Consider the following 18886-nt stretch of genomic DNA (forward strand, 5'->3'; position numbering starts at 1 on the left):
GGCCTCCTCTGTCCTGCTCCCCAAGGGCCAGCCCCAGCCCCAGACAGCCCCCACCAGCTACACCCGCCCCTGGGGCTCTTTCCTGCCCTTCCCAGGCAGAGCTGGGTCCTTTTATCGGCTGCCTCCTGAGCGCCCAGTCTCCCAGGGAAAGCCAGTGTCTCCCAGCAGCAGCCACGGAGGGGGACAGGAAGGCTTTGTCAAGGAGGCAAGGCTGAGAAGGTGTTTGCCAGAGGCAGCGAGGTCTAGGGGAGCGGGGCAGAGGAGGACGGAGCAGGAGCCCAGAGAGTGCTGGGTCGGAGGGCAGGGCTGGGACCTCGGTGGAGGGTTATGGAGTTTGACCCTGGCTGAGGGCACCAGGGGGCCTCTGCGGGGCTCTGAGCGGACAGTGCCTAGTCGGAGGAGCTGCGTGACGGTTAGCAACCTCTGGCCGGAGCAGAGGGCACCGCCGGGGGAGGGGGCGGGTAGCCGAGGGTCCAAGGGCTCACAGCTGTCTCCAGATCCTGGAAAGGAGGGAGACTTAGATCAACAGATGAACAGACAGACAGACCAAGGCCCAGTGGGCGGCCGGCCCATCCCAGCTCCTCCCCAGGCTATGTGTGTCCCCGCCTGCTGGCCTCCGCATCTCAGAGGTCCCCTCTGTCTGTCCTTCCTCTCCAGTGTTTGGGTTTCCCCACTTGTCTGTCCCCCTCCGTCTCTCAGATTGAGTCTCAGACACACACACAAGCCTTCCTGACCTCTGCTGCCCTGGCCCTGGGGACAGGGGTTGGCAGCGAGCCCCAGCACGGTGGACACGGTGGGCCACACCAGACCCCTATGCGGTCAGGGCTGGGGATCCAGGGGACAGCAGGGGCTTGGGCACCGGAGTAGATCTTCAGCAGCTGCATGGGGGAGAGAAGCTTCCAGGCAGAGAGACTGGTAAGGGCAAAGGCAAAGAGAGCTAAGAGGGGACACTTATGGGACGCTTACTCTGGGGACCTGCTGGCGGCTACTGCCTGGGGGGTTGCTGGGGAGGCAGGGAGCCTGAGGCTGCAGAGGCGCTGGGCCCCGGGGAGCCCCAGGAGGTACGTGAGTGCAGGGAGCTGTGCTTCCTAAGGACCCTCTCTCTCTGGCTACTGTGGGGTTGGAGATAGGACACCAGGGCCCAGGGCAGGGGAACCATCTCGAAGTTGTTTAGGAGGAAAGAATGATGCTGTGGAGTGAGGGGAGCGAGGCTGGGCCCCAGGTTTCTGGCCTCGAGGAAGCCCTGGCCCACTGCCTCTCCGGCCCCTGCCCGCGGGCCAACAACTCCCCTGGCAGGAAGGTGTAGGCGTCAGGCAGCTGCAAAGGAGAAGTGGGTCTGGGGCGGTGGGTGTGGGTGAGAGTGTGGGTGTGTGGTGAGGGCGTGGGGGGGCCTGGAGCCTGGAGGGGAGCGGCGGCAGAGCCCCCACCCCCATCCCTGGCAGAGCTGTTACGACCTGTCACCCTGAGGACTGCAGAGCCCTTACATGGGACCGAGCGCCTCAGTGAACCCTCATGCCATCGGGCCGAGCAGACGGAGTCTTGCGGGAACTGGGAGTGAGGAACCCGTCCCTGGGAGAAGGCGGGCCCGTAGGGCCAGGCTGGGGTCACCTGAAGGAGCCACTTCTGCGCAGGCTGGGCGGGCCTGTCTCACTGGGGCCTGCACTGGCTCCCGCAGAAAGCAGGGGACGTGGCTTTCAGGGGTGCCAGTCAGAGGGGGGAGAGGGACTGCTTCCCGGGGGCCGCCTGGGAGCCGAACAGGCCACGTGCCCAGGACAAAGCAGCAACGGCGAAAGGTGTGTGTGATTCGTGTCAGCGGCGCGGGCAGGTGCCCGACCCCCACACGCACCTTCTCACTCGCCACTTCTGAACGGGAGGCGGAGGGAGGCCTCGAATCTCGACCTCACAGTTAAGAGAAATCTCCCCGACAGACCAGCATGATAAATGCTCGTTAAATTCTCAGTGTATTCCTTATTTTGGTTCACACTCTGAAGTGACGATTAATTTCTTTATTCATGTTCTCTCCATCACTTTTTTTTTTTTTTTTGAAGATTTTATTTATTTGACGGAGGGAACAGGAGCTGGAGGAGTGGGAGAGGGGAAAGGCAGGCTCCCCGCTGAGCAAGGAGCCTCATGTGGGCTGGATCCCAGGACCCCAGCATCATGACCTGAGCTGAAGGCAAACGCTTAACCGGCTGAGCCACCCAGGTGCCCCATTATTATTTTTTTTAAGTAATTGCTACACCCAGCGTGTGGCTTGAACTCAGGACCCGAGATCAAGAGTCTTACACTCTACTGACTGAACCAGCTAGGCACTTGATAGTTTTTATTTTTATTTTATTGTATTTTATTTTATTTTTATTTATTACTCTGGTATCATGGCCTCAAAGGTACTAAGTAGAAAAGAAGGGAATTAAAAAAAAAAGATTTTATTTATTTGACACAGAGAGAGATCACAAGTAGGCAGAGAGGCAGGCAGAGAGAGAGGGAGGAAGCAGGCTCCCTGCTGAGCAGAGAGCAGATATGGGGCTCGATCCCAGGACCCTGAGATCGTGCCTGAGCTGAGAGTAGAGGCTTAACCCACTGAGCCACCCAGGCGCCCCAAGAAGGGACTTTGTTGCTGAAAAACCCACCTAACGAACGAACTGTCTCAGTGTTCTCACGTTTTCGCTTCCTGGTGAATTGTTTTACAAAGATAATTAATCTGGGGTCCGTCAGGGAAAAGGGAGTCTCCCATGATCTTTGTCCCTCGAGTTTCCCTCAAGACACTCCCCCAATAGGTCTGACACAGGCGGTATCTTGACAACCGGTTTCAAGGTGGCGAAGCAGGGGCTCTGCAGGGTGAGGAATGGCCCAGCGCGTCCCGGAGCCGGGACAGGGCCCGAGCCCGGCCGGCTGTGAAGCGTGGCCTGCGCCCTGCCTGCCCCGGGGACGGGGTGGGGGAAAGGAGGAAACTCTGCCACTTGGACCAGCTCGGTGATAAGCGGGGACAGTCCCGGGGGACAGAGGGGCCCGGCCCCCCCCCAGATCTAGATGTGAAAGTGCTCGGAGACCCAGGGCGCACTCCTTACGTAAAAATTATTTTTATTTGCAATTCTGTGAGTAATACCTGAACACATTCTCACAAAAAAACCCTCACACAACACAGCAGTCTGGGAGTAAGACGGGGCATTTCCCCGCGGTCCCGAGGGAGGCTGTCCTCCCTTTGGACTTTTCCCTCCATCCTGTTTTGCGCCTTTACATTCTCAGGTAAGCGTCTGCAGAAAAGCAGGGTTTGTGATTCATGGAAAGGGGCCACACAGTGTGAGCTGTTCTGGGGGCTTCCCGGCCCGCCTCAGCCCTCAGCCGCGTGGGCCCCTCCTTCATCTTTTGTCATATTTTGTCCCGGGAGTGGTCAGGGGCCCCAGAACGGGGACTCCCTTTGTCTTTCTCCTGTACTTAGCGCTGACACACAGGACCCTGCTACAAAGCCCCCCTCCCCGGAGGAATGTGGGGACCCTGGGACGAGGGGCAGGAGAGACAGAGGCTCCATACAAAGCCGTCCGAGGTGGGGAGCCCCCGGCCCTCCGCCCTCCACTCCAGACTCTCCAAGGGCAGGTGAGGCCTTTCCATGATGTGGTTCTGGAAACCCTGTCCAGGTTTTCACAGGCCCAGGCTGACTAGCCTTAGGCTAACCTCATCTCCCTGCCCCCCACCACGCACACATACACACACACGTACACTTACATGCACATGTGCACGCACACACGTAAACGTGCACACATACCCACACACAGTCCAGAATCCCTGGGGGCCGTGGCCCAGGGCAGCCCAGCCGTTCTCAGCCTGGCTTTGGGATGGGGGACACAGTCCCCGCCGCCTGGGGGCTAGACCTGCGGGTCGCAGGTGGGAGAGGAGGGAGCCTCCCCCCGCGTGGCAGGGACAAGGGCCGCGGGCTCTGGGCCTCCCAGCAGGCTCTCGGCCCTGTCTGACTGGTGCACTGGCCGTCTCTGTGAGCAGACGCCGCCATTCGTTCAGCAAATACTTTCGGAGACTCACTCTGCACCAGGCACTGTTCTCGGTGCTGGACAGAGGGCAGGGAGCCCCAGAGACAAAATCCAAACGGGGAAACCGTGCAGTAGGTGAGGGTGAGCAGTGCTGGGGAGACAAATTCAGGAGGGAAGGGTGTCACGGAGGGCCGGCCCGGGAGTCAGGCCGGGCCTGGTGAGATTTCCCAACAGAGGGAGAGTGACCTCCCGCACCCAGGATGTCCGGGGAGGAGCGGACGAGGCCCGGGGAATGGCACAGTGACCAGGAGAGCGGCAGGGCCCAGTACTGCCTGACCACCTGCCGGCCCGGGCCCTGCGGGAGCCCAGACCTCAGCCCTGTGGGGGAAACGGCAGTGGGGTTCCCGCTTCACAAAGAGGAGAGCAGGCTCAGGATGGGGGACGGGGCAGGCAGCCCCTCAGTCCGAGCTCTCCCACCACGGCTCCCAGGACACACGCAGCGGCGGAGTCCCTTCCCGGTCAGCAGGTGGAGGGCAGGTCAGGTGCAGCCCTCGGGGTGGGGGGCCGTGGTCGAACACGGCTGGGGACGGCCAGGTGCAGGGAGCCCTCAGGCCTCGCAGGGCCGCTACGTAGCCAGACCAGGCACTCCCCCCAGTGTGAACTCCCAGGGGCCCCCAGATGCCTTTGGCATTTCTCCGGGTGTAAGAGGGTGGCCCCTAGAAGGGAGGCTGTTTCCTGGCTTGCCTGGGTCAGGGCCACTGGGACTCCCTACTCTCCCCCCCTCCCAGAGCTGGTCCTCAGCAGTCTGCAGCCCACAGGTCACACTCAGGGGGGACGCAGAGGTGGGCAGGTCCTGACAACCCCCACACTGTCCTCACTCCTCACCCCCACCCCTCAAGTCTCCAGGGGTCTACGAGCAGCCTTCCCACACTGAGTCTCTGCTGCGCCCGTGCGGCCCCAGGGGAGACAGAGGGAAGGAGAGCAAGGCAGCAGCTGTGCCCTGTGGAGAGGGTCCCTTTCTGCTGGAGCCCTTCGGGGAGGCCCGGCCCGCAGTAGGGGCGGGAGGCGAGGGGCCCGCTGTGGCAGGCCGTTCCCTCCAGAACTCCCCGGCACTCCACCATGTCCGCCGCACGGCACGGGCAGCCAGCCCTGTCTGTGCAGGGCATACACAGGGCACGCACAGGGTCGGGCTCTTTGGTTTCTCTGAGACCCATGAGAACCTCAAGAGGCTGTGGGCACAGGAAGACAGGAAGTGAGCTGCCCCAGGTCCCACGCAGGTTGGCCACAGACCCCACGTCAGTGAGACTCAAGGGCTGGGCCCTTTCCCACTGCACCACTTCCCCTCTGTGGCCAGGTCGCCCTGGCAGAGCCCCAGACCGAGGCTGCCCCTGCCTCCGCTTGCCGAGGGCTGAAGGAGACACCGGTGCCTGCTGCTGAGCCCCCTCCTCACTGGGGAGGCTCAGCCTTCTTGGCCAGGGTCGGAAATAGCATTAGATCCGGGCCAGGACACAGGCCCAGGCCGTCTCAGCGAAGGAAAGGGAGCCCCCTGGGGAGTGCCCAAGGAACAAAAGAGCCTGTGGGCTGACAAAGCCTGGTCCCGTCAGTGGGGCCCAAACCCCACTCTTTCCTCTGTGCGCCCAGACAGCATGGAGCCGGCTGCTCGAACGTCCAGCAGAAAGGCATCTCCTACAGGGGCCTCAGCCCGCCCCTGTAACTGCCTCTGCTGTGACCATCTTGTGACCAAGGCCAACCCTAGAGTTCTGACACTGGTTGGAAGTTTTGTGTTTAGGATAATGGCTTCTTGGAGCACCTGGGTGGCTCAGTTGGTTAAGAGTCCGCCTTGGGCTCAGGTCATGATCCCAGGGTCCTAGGATCGAGTCCCACATCAGGCTCCCTGCTCAGCGGGGAGCCTGCTCCCCCCCCCCCCGCCACTCCCCCTGCTCTGTCAAATAAATAAAATATTTAAAAATAAATAAATAAAATAAAATAATGGCTTCTCCTTCTCAGTCCTGAGGCCACCGGGGAGAAAGGCATTCATTAGCCTGATCACATCCTACAGACAAGGAAATTGAGGCTCGTGGAAGATAAAGGGACCTGCCTCAGGTCACAAGATCCCTAGGAAGCCTGGCACAGCCTCTCCTAGCTGCCCCCACCCCACCTCCGCATCAGGCAGCCATTCCAGGCACCCTTGGGGCAGAAAGACTGGCCTTCCATTACTTCCCTTGCTTGAACTGCCTCCCAGCGTCCCTGGCCTCCGGACAGTAGAGTGGCCGCACTCCCCAGCCGGGGGGAACAGCCCTGGGAGGGCTGCTGACTGCCCTTCGGGGGCTGCTCAGCTCTGCCGTGAGGCAGAGGCAGGCTCCCGGGTCCTGGGCCCCCGCCAAGCTCGCTGGAGCTGGCAGCAGTGACAGCCTTGAGTTCCCCGGGCGCTTGGAAGGCTCTCAGATCCTTGGCTGGGGTGCGATGCCACTTCTCTTGTTAAATGGCACCAGGTGGCAGAGAAAACATGGCACAGGGACCAGAGAGTGGGGGGGGGGGGGATAGAAGTGTGCCCCATGCCGGCCGGGGGAAGGCGAAGGGGGAGGGGGAGGGGCGCCCCTCGTCTCCAACAAAGGGATGGGGCTCAGCAAAGGCAGCGAGGCCGTGTCTGCGCTGCCTTCCTCTCCTGCCTCCCCTACTGTCACCCCCTCCCCGCACTGCCTTACACAGCCCCACCTTTCCGGCCCAGGCTGGTTCCTAGGAGGCACCGGGGCCTCTGCGGATCCTGCCCATCCCCTCAGAGACTAGCGCGCACTTTCACCTCTCACCTCGGCCTCATCCTTCAACCCTGGACGCAGCAACCTCACCCCGGAAGCCGGCCTCCCTTCCCCAGCGCCGAGGAGCCCCACATTTGCAGTGGGCGGTGCTCCTACCCTGCTCCTCGCCCTCTCCTCCCCCTGGCCTGCCCCTGTCCTGAGGTGCGGACCCCAGCACGTGGGAGCGGCTCCTTGAGACTGCCCTTCCTGACAGCTGCTTTCTCAGGCACAAGGCCTGCATGTCCACCACTTCTGTGTGGACAGCCAGGGCCTGCCTAGCAAAAATGCTCAAACATTTGTCCAACCATTAGGCACCTAAGAAAACAACTGGAGGGAAGAGCAGGGGAGGGGCTGGAGGTCCGTTGCCTGATGAGTTGTGTGATGTGGACACGCCTCTGGCAGTAGCATGCTCGCATGAGCTGAAGTAGGGAGATAGTATCGACCTCGCAGGTCTGCCAGGGGACACAGGAGTGGCCATGTGAGGACAATAAAGTGTGCGGCACCCCGCTGTGTCACGGACACTAGGGACCTCAGATGGAATCATCGCAGTTGAGGTTCTCAGTGGGTCCTCCGGGTTGGCCTGTAACCAGCCAGCCGTCTGGCTGCTGGACCTACTGAGCACTAGGGGTGCGGCGCTGGGCCAGGCCGGAGCAGGAGCCTGTGGCGGGGAGAAAGGCAGGCATCCCCTCATGATTTTCAAGCTGGCCCCACTTCATGGAGAGCAGGGGCTCCAGCTATGACGGCAAAGTCGAAGCAGAGGCCTGAGTTTGGAGGCAGGTCCCTGCATGAGCCAAATGGGGGTGGGGTGGGGGCACCGTCATGGTCTAAGGGAGCCCAGACCCAGCTCTCCTCCTGCGGTCTCCTCTACCAGCGTGTGCCCAGCTGGCCACCGGATTTCTGGATTCCAACCCTGGCACTTTTGCAAATTCTCATTAGACCCAGAGGAGATGGGGAGCCACGGTCACGGCACAACCTCTGGCCGCCAAGCCAGGAGCCAGCCCTCCAGACAGCCTTTCTTACATAATTCCCACAAATGTATCAATTCATAAACAGTGTAATTCCTGGGTTTGCACCAGCTTTTAACCCAGCTCTGTGGGATTTCACACAATAGGTACCGTTCACCGAGCGCTTAGCTGGAACCGGGCAAGGTCTTACTACAAGGGATCACGGGATACACGGAACACACATGGAGGGAACCCTATAGCGGCAGGCCTGTCATTTCATTCGGTCCTAACCAACGTGACAATGTCTCAGTAGAACGATCTCCATTATACACCTGGGGAAACTGAGGGTCTACGAGGCCACAGCGGGCTCTGTGAGGATGGCAGGGCTAGGATGTGGGGTCAGATGGGGTCGCAGAGTCCAAGACCCCGGCCAGACCCTCATAACTGCCCAGGTTCAGTGTCCTCATCTGCACAGTCGAGGTGGTGGAGAAGACCAGGGGTTTTCAGACTTATTTTTGAGCCGTGGATGCTTTGTTCAAAGGAAGCCTGAGGCGGTGGGGCAGCCTGGCAGGTGGATGAAGACACGGGGCTCCGCTGGCGTGAGCACGGGGCGGGGCGGGGGCTGCCGTCCCACCAGCAGGGCTCCCGAGTCTGGGCCATGCAGGGAGCCGACCCCAGACCCAGAGCCGGGCTGCGGCAACAGCGGAGTCCCCCGCCCCAGACCCCAGGCCCTGGGGAGGGGCAACTCAGTCGGGGGGACCGCAGGCCTCACAGGTCCTCCAGGGTGGGGTTCTCAGAGCTCCGCAGCAGGGACAGCAGGTTCAGGGCCGAGACACCAGGCACGTGGCCGGCACAGATCTGCAGCATTCGCACCAGCCGCTGTGCGACCGGGACTCGGAAGCCGTCCACCTGCCGAGGGAGAGTGGAGGATGGGGGTGGGCGGAAGCGGAGCGCGGGGGCGCATTCGGGCACCACGGCCCATCGTGGCCAGGCCCCTGTCCACAGCCCGCCTCACCCAGCAGCTTCCAACTGCTCTGGCTTACAGAGCCCTCAGAGGTCCTCCAGGGACCAGGAACGCCACAGACAGTGACCCCTCCTCCAGGGGAGGCGAGGCTTAGCAAGCAGGGCTGGCCAAGACAGGTGAAGGGTCTAGTGGTCTCCAGGCTGGGATCTGAACCAGACCCAGCTCCAACCGACATCCAGGAGGCAGAGGCCCTGAAGACCTTTTTACCTGGGCGTGGAAAGGAGGAGTGGACAGAGAGTGGCCCTCACAGGGACAGGGAGGTCCCATCAACAGGGTTCCTTGAACAGGGCTTTGGAGGGCAGGGGCCCAGAGGTGCCATGGGGTGCGGTCAGGTAGGGCTGGCAACTCTGTCCCCAGGCCTGGCGCCAGAAAGCAGCAAAGGAGATGCAACATCAGAGCCTGACGAAGGCCACACGATGCTCGGTCGCCCTGTCCTGCCAACAGGCTCCGTGGGCACATCGTCGTCGTCCTCCTCTTCTAACTAGGGAAGGGGTTTTGCCATCTGACCAGTCACCCTCACTAGGGACCAGGCACGCTCAGTGCTGCCTGTGCTCCTATCTTTGCCACTTGTGACTCCTTAATCCAAACCCAGAGGCAGCTGTTATTCTTTCCGAGTCTCTCATCAGACCCTGGTCAGCCACAGCGCTCCGGTCTGCAGAATGCTCCTCACCAGCCCCCAGGATGCCACACTTGCCCCCTCCACACACACATCTAAGTTCTAAGTGCTGCCCCTGGCCTTGGCCTCTGCAAGGCTCCTCCCCCCCCACACTCCCTGGGAACTTCATCCAGTTCTGTGATCTAAAACCATCTCACTACCCACAATGCCCAAATTACATCTCCAGACCCTTCCTCTGAACGTCAGACACACGTACGTGGCTGCCTACTCGATTTCTGGGTAGACGGCTGACAGACACCCCGATCTGATTAGCATGTCTCCGGTGCAGTCCCTGAGGGTCCGCCCAACCTGTCCCCCCTGCAGTCACCCCATCTCAGCCAAGGGCACCTCCATCCTAGCAGCGGCCCAGCTGAAAACCCCGGGGCCATCCTCTCTTTTCTCCTACGGCTCACACCCCGGCCACCGGCACATTCGGTTGGCTCCACCCTGGAAAATGGCCCAGTGGTACAGGCCATCCTGCCTCCCCCTTCCCTGGGCAGCAGGAGCCCAGGCCACTCCTAACTCTTCCAGAAACAGCCCCCGGGGCCGCCTCCTCACTTCTGCCCTTGCTTCTCTTCCATTTACTCTCCTCCCAACAGCTGGAGGGATCCATTTAAACTTGCATCACATAAATAGAAAAGAAAAATAAATAAAACCCGTATCAGGCCCTCCCCGCCCCCACCCCTGCACCCTCCCTGCAGCTCCCGTCTTATGCAGCCTGAAAGTCACCACCCGTACTAAGACCCACGAGGCACTCCTGCTCTGGGGACGCGGTCACTACGACACAGCCACCACTACCCTGCCCTATGCTGTGATCTGGTCTTCAGCCTCCCGGGGGGGGACCCTGGGCACACCAGGCAAGGAGCACACGCCAGGCCTTCGCACTTGGTCCTCCGGCCTCCTCCCTCCTCCCTCCAGCGGTCTCGGCACCTGCCTTCCTATCGTCTTCAAGTCTGTCAAGGTCCCATTCACAGTCACTCCTGCCAACCCCACCAACCTTCACCACTTTACCACCCAACACACCACACTTTCTAGCACCCACAGCTTTGACTTCTTTGCTTTGCTCCCTCCATGACCACAGAGCTGGGGTTTTCCTCTTCCTTCTTCACTCTTGTTTTATGCTGCATGGCTGGTGCCTAGAACAACGCTTAGCTCACTGGAGGTACCAAAGAAGTCTTTGTTGAGGGGCGCCTGGGTGGCTCAGTGGGTTAAGCCTCTGCCTTCGGCTCAGGTCATGGTCTCAGGGTCCTGGGATCGAGCCCCGCATCGGGCTCTCTGCTCAGCAGGGAGCCTGCTTCCCTTCCACTCTCTCTCTCTGCCTGCCTCTCGGCCTACTTGTGATCTTTGTCTGTCAATTAAATAAATAAAATCTTTAAAAAAATAAATAAATAAGAAGTCTTTGTTGACGAAATCCACTCCCTCTGAGATCTGTGGCCTTCGCCCCCAAATATAGCTCCGAGCTGCTGCTGCTGTCCTTCCGGCTCCCCGGCTGGCCTCCTGCAGCAGCCTCATCCCTGGCCGGGCCTCCTCCAATCCACACACCACACTCCGGAGCTGCGGCCCCAAACCCAAGTCTGACTACCCCAGGCTGCTGCGTCACCTGCAGGGAGGAACGCCTTCATCTCCCCGCCAGGCTTCCCGGTCTCGGCAAGTCCTTCTGCCGTGGCACACGGGACCCGCGGTCTGGCTCCCCTGATTCTGTGGGGGCAGCCGCAACGCCTGGCCCATCTTCGTGCTTAGGTAGCAGCCCCGGGCCCTATCAGCAGTGCTCGGAAATACAGGCACTGGGTCAATGCCCCGGCTTCTGGAATGTGTTTCTTTATGTGTAGAACAGGACTGAAAATTCCTGCCGGGCAAGGCCTTAAAATACAGCGAGGCGCAAACTCAGGTATGTGGGGGGGGGTGTCCGGCAAAGGACAACACAGGTATGAGGAGTGATGACTGTCCAAACACCGGCTGCTTCCTCCGAAGGAATGCCAGCTTTAGCTGGGGGCAGGCCAGCGGCTGCCTGGGAACGGGCCATCACAGGCCTTTTCCTGGAGTCAGGCTCCCGGAGACCCCAGGACCTGGTGTGGCCTGCCACCTACTGGCCACACGGGGAACTGCACCGCACAGCACAAGGTCCTGAGCACCACAGCAGGACCGCCTAAGGTTTGATGTACCTGGGCTGTGGAGCAAAGATTATGGTTCCCCTTTGGAGGGAAGGAGATGGCGGCTGCATGTAGGGGAAGTGACCTGTCCAAAGCCACACAGTCAGCAGGTTAAGAAGGGAAGGAGACAACGGCTTGCAAATCTGCTGGCTCTCCCGTAGAACTTACTAGCTGCATGACTGAGCAAGTCGCCTCTCCTCTCTAGGTCTTGGGTTTCTGGGGTATGTTGTAAGAAAAGCCTGGAAGGGCAGGCACTTCGGGCATGGCACAGGCCTCACGGTCCTATCTGACATCAGCGTGCTGACTTAAACAGTCACCCAATACGAAAACCGAATCCGTGACAGAGCAGTGCGTCAGTCTGCATCGATGCACTGAGTCAGGAGACCTGCCCCTCCCCTGACGAGATGGAACATGTGCTGCTTCTGCTGGAACAGACCCAGCCCCTGCTACTACTGCCGCCCTCTCCTGCCCATACTCATAAAGCTAAATTTCACTAGAGCTTAGTGGGAAAAAAGCAAGTTTTTTTTTTTTTCTCAGAGAAGTTCACAGAGTCCCTGAATTCTACTCAGACCAGAGGGGTCCACAAACCTGTGAATAAGAGCCCCAGGGCTGGGTGCTGATAATGGGCAGGGTGCTGACTCGGTTCTCTCTGCATTACATCACTTGGCTTTTTGGGAACAGAAGCAAGACCAGAGCAGAGCAGACCTCAAAACTAATAAACACACCCCACAATGAACTGAGCAGGTCTGGTACATGGGTGGGGTGGTCCAGGCCCTGGGAGTCCTCTGCTGACCACCCAGAGGAAGCGGCTGCTGAGCACTTTTAGCAAAAAGTTAGGATTCATACTGCAGGAAGAGAAGCAGAGAGCAAAATGTATCAGCAAAACTGCTCTGTCAGGCTCATAATTCGGATGAGAAACCCCAACAGAAGTGAGCTGGGACAGAACCGACACCACGCACACCCTCCAACCCTGCACCCACCACTGCCCAGCCACCGCCGCTGCCTGTTGGATGCCCTGCCCCGTGCTGGGACCAGACCAGGCCTGTAGTCCAGGGGCATAAGGGGGGCAGTGGGCATTCTGACTGCAGGGGGACGCGCGGCAGCCCTGGTTAAGGAAACAGACAAGATGCCTGGCCTCCTGGCACTGACAGCCCGGCAGGAGAGCAAGACGGTAACGAGGACCCACCGCACATACGCGAGACCTGGTTATGAGAGAAAACAAAGCAACGCCAGGCACAAGCCGTAGCGCCTGGCATCTCGGAGGAGCTCGGGTCGAATGTGTATCATCGCTCTGCTTTGCATTTGTGCCCCCCCACTGCTTAGGCTAACTGTTGTACTCGAGGTACAGTGAGCCGTGAAGCCAGGATTCAGATCAGGATTTTGTGTCTTCACATCAGGATCCCCTTGCTCGAGCACTTGACGACCCTCGGAGAAGCGTTCCCGACACACCCACGGAGCGCTGATAGCCCTCTCCCTGCGCCCCCGCGACCAACGTCCTCACCTCCGGGTCACAGAAGAGCAGGGGGCTCCGGTAGGTGCGGGCCAGCCTCACGACGGTGCTCCGGTGAACGCTGCAGTGGCTCTCCCGGCCAGCTGCAAAGAAGCCGTGAGTGTGGCGGGCTGAATGTCTGCCTCGGCGGCCGTGAGCCAGGAGGCACTGGGCAAACTCAATCATCACCCCCTCCCCGGGCCTCAGTTGCCTGTTCAACCTGCTTTTCGTCAAATTAGAACATACTTTGTTCTCAAGCTGGGAGGCCTTGGAGAGAGCGTGCTCTAGAAACATGAGTTTCTTCATCTCGAAGATGAGGATGGGAACAGCCCCCAGGACTACAGAGATTCGACGAATTAATCTATAGGGAATTCATCAGTGCTTACTGAGCATAATCTGTACCAGCCGCCGCACAGCCTGGGGGGTTCACAGTTCAGCTGGCTGGGGGCAGACGGCGCGGACGGACGCACCCGTGGAGGAGGGAGGGCGGGGAGTCTATGGACGGACTCCCAGGGGCCCGGACTGCAGGGCCAGTCAGGGAGCTGTCCCCCAGAGATGGGAAATGGGGGTTAGCGAGGCAAACAGGAAAAGAGCATTCACGGGAAGCGGTAGGATATAATCATTAAGGATGTGGTACGACTATTGGCTGTACCACTTTTTAGCAATGGGCCTCGGGCAGGTTACTACACCACACGGAGAGTTTCCTCAGCTGTGACACGTAACAGCATGTGCCTCAAAGGGTTGAGTGTGGTGAAGATGAAGTACAGAGAAATGACGCCGTCTGGATACAGGGCGTGCTGGGGAAAGGCCAGCTACTGTCAGTTCCGCTGTTAATACGACAGTCCCGGGAAGAGCAGGATTTGCTCAGAGAACTGTAAGCCGAGCCCAAGAACGGGAGAGTGACAGGAGGATGAGCCCAGACAGGAAGGCGGAAGGCCAGACTTTGTCCTCATGGGAGCTGGGATTTTACTCTGAAAGCCACGGGGAGTCCCCAGCTAACTCTCCGGAATGATCTCAGTGGAATGACCTGCTCAGATCTGCTTTCGGAGAGACGGAGAGACGGAGAGACGGGCAACAGGGCAGATTCTGAAGCTCATGTACTTCCTTCTTTCCACAGTTCCTCCCCACCCTGCCCCTGCCCCAGGCCCCGGGGATCTGCACGGCTTCAGTGAGAAGTCTCCCTTGGGAGGTGGGGGTGGGGAAGGGGGACTGGCGGAATGGACTTACCGCCTGTGGCAAGGAAGCCCACCTTCCCCAGGAAGAAGGTGGCGTCCACATGGCGCAGGGACTCCTCCACATTCCGGAGGCTGATGAGAGAAGACACAGGACAGACCTTACGACCGAGAAGGCAGAAGGCCTTCCTCATCCAGAGGGGCCGGAGAAGGAGATATAAGAGGAAACACCACTAGGGGAATATTTTGTCTTTCACTTTAAGGACATTTCATTACAAAGTGACTCAAGCCTCTAGAACAATCCAACAGTAAATATGGAGGTGATCAGTAAAGAGTAAGTGTCCCTCTCTAGCACCACCCTTCTGTCTCAACAACCCAGGGGTTACTGCTGCCCCCAGTTTGGGGTATAATTCCATTTGCATATGAATTTCTCATACACAAATACAGGCAGTGATATGTATAAGCATGTAGTTGGGTTTGGTTGGGTTCAACCTGTGGCATTTTTTGGAACGACCACCCCGTATCACAATCTATTTTCTAGGTGATAGTCGCTTACATGGTCTCCAGTTTCTCGTCATGACAAGGTTGCCGCATGAACATTCTTCCACATGTGTTCTCACACATGTAGACAAATGTTTCTGTGGGGGAAGATATTAGACCCAGAGTGGCTGGGACACAATATGTGTCTTTCTAAAATGTACCTAGGTCGGGGGCGCCTGGGTGGCTCAGTCAGTTGAACATCTGACTCTGTCTGACTCTTGATGCTTTCAGCTCAGGTCATGATCTCAGGGCCCTGGGATAGAGCCCTGTGTTGGACTGAGTACGAAGCCTGCTTGAGATTCTCCCTCTCCTTCTCCGTCTGCCCACCCCCACTTGTGCACACACACACTCTCTCTCTCTCTCAAAAAAAAAAAAAAAAGGTACCTAGGTATTGCAAAATTGCTTTCCAATCAGGTGACAATATTTATAGTCACATCAAGTGTATGAAAACAATCTTCTCCTCTCGGAAAAGGGAACTTTGACCCGCTGAGCCAAGGGTTTCATTCACTGGTGTCCAAGGAGGGATAAAGAATCTGTTGTCTCTTGGCCAAAAAGCCATCTTGGTCAGGAGAACCAAGCCAAGGTTTCAGCCTGAATGAACAAGGCCTGAAGCAAACAGTAAGGATAGCTCTCTGCCCTGATGTGTGACTGTAGAGCAGAATCTCCCCAGAGACAGGTCAGCGTTCCTTTTGAACAGAGATCTCACCCAAAGAGCAGCAGATCTGCTGAGTCAGGACCTCTGATAATCATGGCAGATCTCAGCCCTTTCTCTGCATCACCATGGGCTCTAGCCACTGCTCACCTGTTCCCCCTGGCCGGACAGTAGGTCTGAATTTGATCCTGCCGCTGGGTGTTTGTGTTTGGTAGCTCTATGTCCCTGGTCCTAGTGTTTCCACCCCAGCCTTCCCTTAACCCCCACCTCATGACTGGGTGTGTTTCAGATTCTGTGCTAGAGGTGCACCCCGCCTACCCTCAGTTGGCTATCCCCCAAGAGGGAGAGCAGACCTTCTACCATATTCCCCAGGTTTACTGCGGTCCTGTCCCCCAGGGTAGCTGGCACCACAGAGAGGCCAGGCGCCCAGCATCACCATCACTCACATTTCCCTGGCTACAGCCTCCCACTACCCTGGGCTCCTGACCCTGGACTAGCCTTCTCAGTCCTGCACACACACCTTGTGTTCCTCCTACCCATTACATTAACCTTCTTCATCTGGAACCTTCTGCTGACTCTCATTTTTACCGGGCTAGTTTGTCCTGGTCACCTCTAGCAGAAAGTCTATCCTGCCCTGAGTCCCGAGTCAGAGGTCTTGTTGGGACTCTCATAGCCCAACGCATTCTTCCTTTACAGGACCAGTGCCAGATACTGTAATCATCTGTTCAGGAGTCTGGCTTCCTCTCCCAGTGGGCTGGGAACACCTTTGGGTGGGGGTTCTGCTTCATTCATGTCTGGGTCTGCCATCACGGATACAGAGAAGGCTGCAGAAAGCATTAGATAAATGACCAATGCCACCGCTGGAGTTTATCAGTGTCTTTATTTTTTATTTTTAAAATTTTATTTGAGAGAGAGAGAGAGAGCAAGTGCATGGTGGAGAGGAGCAAAGGGAGGAGGACCGAGTATCTCAGGCAGACACACGTGGAGCACAGTCCCAGGACCCTGAGATCATGACCTGAGCCAAAATCAAGAGTCCGATGCTTGAAGCTTGAACCGACTGAGCCATGCAGGTACCCCTTAATCAGTGTCTTTAAAATATCATTCACTTGCCACTAGCTCCGTATCCTCACCCTCTGGGCTAGCCCCAGGCAGCCTCTCCTTGTGTCCCCTGCTTCCCATCACAAGTGATGTCACCATCCCAGTACATCCCTAAGCCAGGTCTACCTGAGCCCTGATGTCCCCACTCTCTGGCTCTCACCTGTATTTGCTGTGAAGGTTGACCACGAACATGATCAGGTCAATTCGGGGCCGATTCATGTTGGAGGGCAGAGGGAGGGACCTTGCCAGGTGGCTGAAAAATGAGAAACTGTAGGATAAAGATCCACATCACAGTGACCTTTCGCATGCTGCCCGCCCTGGGGCAAGAGGCTGTTGAGGGCTCCTCACCTATTCCCCCGATGCTCTTGTGGACTAGACTCCTCAGGTGAGAATAGGGGCAGGGCAGAGCTGGTCCCATCTAGACTGACCTCTACTGCCAGAAGGTAGCTCTGTCTGGTAACCACCTTGGCAAGAGGGAGTCGGGAGAGAAGATGGCATGGGGCTAGCCAGCTACACTGCATGCTGGGAGGGAGATCAGGCTCAGAAGAGGGGTGTTAGACTGTGCGGATTAGGGGTTAAGGCTGAACCTCTCTGGAGGGTAATGGAAGTGGGCTCAAATCTCAGGCTGCCCGTGACCAGCTATGTGACCTTGGGTAAGTCACCCTCATCACTCGTCTGAGCTTGTTCCCTCATCAGGTTCTTTCAAATGCTGGAAGGGGGTTGATTCTCCCCGTGAGGGTGTTTCCCTTTCCCATGGAGGAACACCCAGTGGACTGGGATCCTTCTCCGTCAACATGAGCCCCTGGAGCTTGTCCAGCAGGGACAATGACACCCACATACATCCCGTCACTTGATTCCCACCGGCAGCTGTTTCCACTCTCCCCCAGTTAAAAAAAGAAAAACAAGATACTACTTCTTTAGTCAACTTTTCTCGACATCTGGGGGGTAGCTGAACTTTCCTCTATGCCAAGTACTGCTCAAGCCACCGGGGATTCCGTAGGGAAAAAAGTCAAAGTCCCTGACCTCAAGGGGCCGACCGAGGGGTCCGTGGGGCTGGCAGCCCCGAAACGAGAAAACGAACAGGTGCACAAAGACATCCTCGGTGGTCACAAGAGCTGCAGGAAAACAGGGGTGCGTGACAAGAGCGACGGAGGGTCCCTTGGCTGGGGACGGATCGCGCCTCTGGGCCCGGCCCCACGTGCGCCCGCCTCTCTGGCTCCCGGCTCGCGCTCCTGGGCCCACCGTTCAGGCCACCGCAGAGCCATCGGACACCCCCGGCCTCGGCTACTTACACCTTCAGCTCCGAGGCGCAGTCCTCCTTGAGCATCGAGTCGGCCAGCTGCTGCAGAAGAGCGTCTTCCGTGCCCACCAGCTGCCCGGCAGAGAAGGCGGCCTCCTGAGGCCCGGGCGCCGCAGACCCGCCGCGGGGCCCGGGCAGCGGGCCACACACCGAACGCCGCGCGGCTCCCGGATTCCGGCTCTCTCGCGCCCGGCGCCGTCTACCGACAGGGCTCGGCCGGGCACGGGTGGAGGGCCCAGTGCTGGCCGCACCGCAGTCCTTCCCTCCCAGGACCTTCCCCCGGACCGCGGGATCCAGCGACCCCGGGAACCACTTCGCCCGCTCCGCGAGGAACTCAGCCTCCCGGGACCCTCCCCAGTCTCCCCGCCCAGCAGCTCCACCAATCAGAAACGGGGAAAGAGCCCGCCGCGCAAGTATTGGTGGGGGCGTCCTTCAGCCTCAGCGGGCGACCACTCCCATTGGTTCGGAGTGTGGCTGTCCCGCCCACCACACCCCAGCCGGAAAGGCGCGCTCCAGACCCTGACAGAGCGCTCAGGAGCCGGCTGCTGAGGCGCAGCCAAAGAGGGAAGGAGGGAAGGCGGGCGGGGGAAGCCGAGCAGCTGACGCCTACCAAGATGGTGGCCGTGTTCAGGCCCGGCTGCTTGTCCAGTGGCCGCAACACCGACATCCCAGTCACGCAAAGAACCTCCGCTCCTGCCCCGCGCGCGGATCTTTCAAACTGCTGAGGTCCGCCCTTAAGCGAGAGACCGAGGGGCACGTGACCCTCATCTGGGCGGGGCTTCGCGGGGAGGGGCGGAGTCCTCTTAAAGGAACCCCGACCTCCTTTTTTGAGGGGGGAGCTCCAGCTCTGGCCTCAGGCTCCTAAAGTACAGTCCCTGGGACAGGCCTTTTATTTCCCGCCCGGAGGAAGAAGGCATTCAGTGTTTCGTTTTCGTTCGCTCGTGCTCATTCATCATACTCTTGATTCCTTCCAAGCCTGCCCCTCCCACGTCTTCCCTGACTCAGCTCAGAACAAAACCTTAAGGCCACTCTTGGCTCCTCTTTTCACATCCCACATCCAATCCATAAGCAAGCTTGTGGGTTT

General features: G+C 58.9%; 1 protein-coding gene across 3 annotated transcripts; it reads right to left on the minus strand.

Moving 5' to 3' along the window:
- Positions 1-171: 171 nt before the first annotated feature.
- CENPM (centromere protein M) lies at positions 172-18552 on the minus strand. Of its 3 annotated transcripts, none has more exons than XM_059187129.1 (6): positions 18413-18552; positions 17795-17874; positions 16663-16770; positions 14268-14347; positions 13053-13144; positions 172-500 (listed from the first exon to the last, which is right to left on the minus strand). In XM_059187129.1, the coding sequence occupies exons 1-6, from the start codon at positions 18467-18469 to the stop codon at positions 414-416; spliced, it is 504 nt and encodes a 167-aa protein (XP_059043112.1). In that variant the 5' UTR covers positions 18470-18552; the 3' UTR covers positions 172-413. The 3 variants fall into 3 exon arrangements, with proteins under 3 accessions (XP_059043112.1, XP_059043111.1, XP_059043110.1); XM_059187128.1 differs by lacking the exon at positions 172-500 and adding an exon at positions 7817-8631 and having other exon boundaries at positions 16663-16755; XM_059187127.1 differs by lacking the exon at positions 172-500 and adding an exon at positions 7817-8631.
- Positions 18553-18886: the final 334 nt, after the last annotated feature.

Source organism: Mustela lutreola, chromosome 8, assembly GCF_030435805.1.
Source record: "Mustela lutreola isolate mMusLut2 chromosome 8, mMusLut2.pri, whole genome shotgun sequence".
NCBI classification, from domain to species: domain Eukaryota; kingdom Metazoa; phylum Chordata; class Mammalia; order Carnivora; family Mustelidae; genus Mustela; species Mustela lutreola.

Excerpts from the sequence above, each read along its gene's own strand:
- CENPM (XM_059187127.1), bottom strand. The coding sequence starts at position 18,469 with ATGTCGGTGTTGCGGCCACTGGACAAGCAGCCGGGCCTGAACACGGCC. Across the intron at positions 14,348-16,662 it reads AACCTTCACAGCAAATACAG|CCTCCGGAATGTGGAGGAGT; the intron begins GTGAGAGCCAGA and ends TTCTCTCATCAG. Across the intron at positions 13,145-14,267 it reads GGGCTTCCTTGCCACAGGCG|CTGGCCGGGAGAGCCACTGC; the intron begins GTAAGTCCATTC and ends GCTTCTTTGCAG.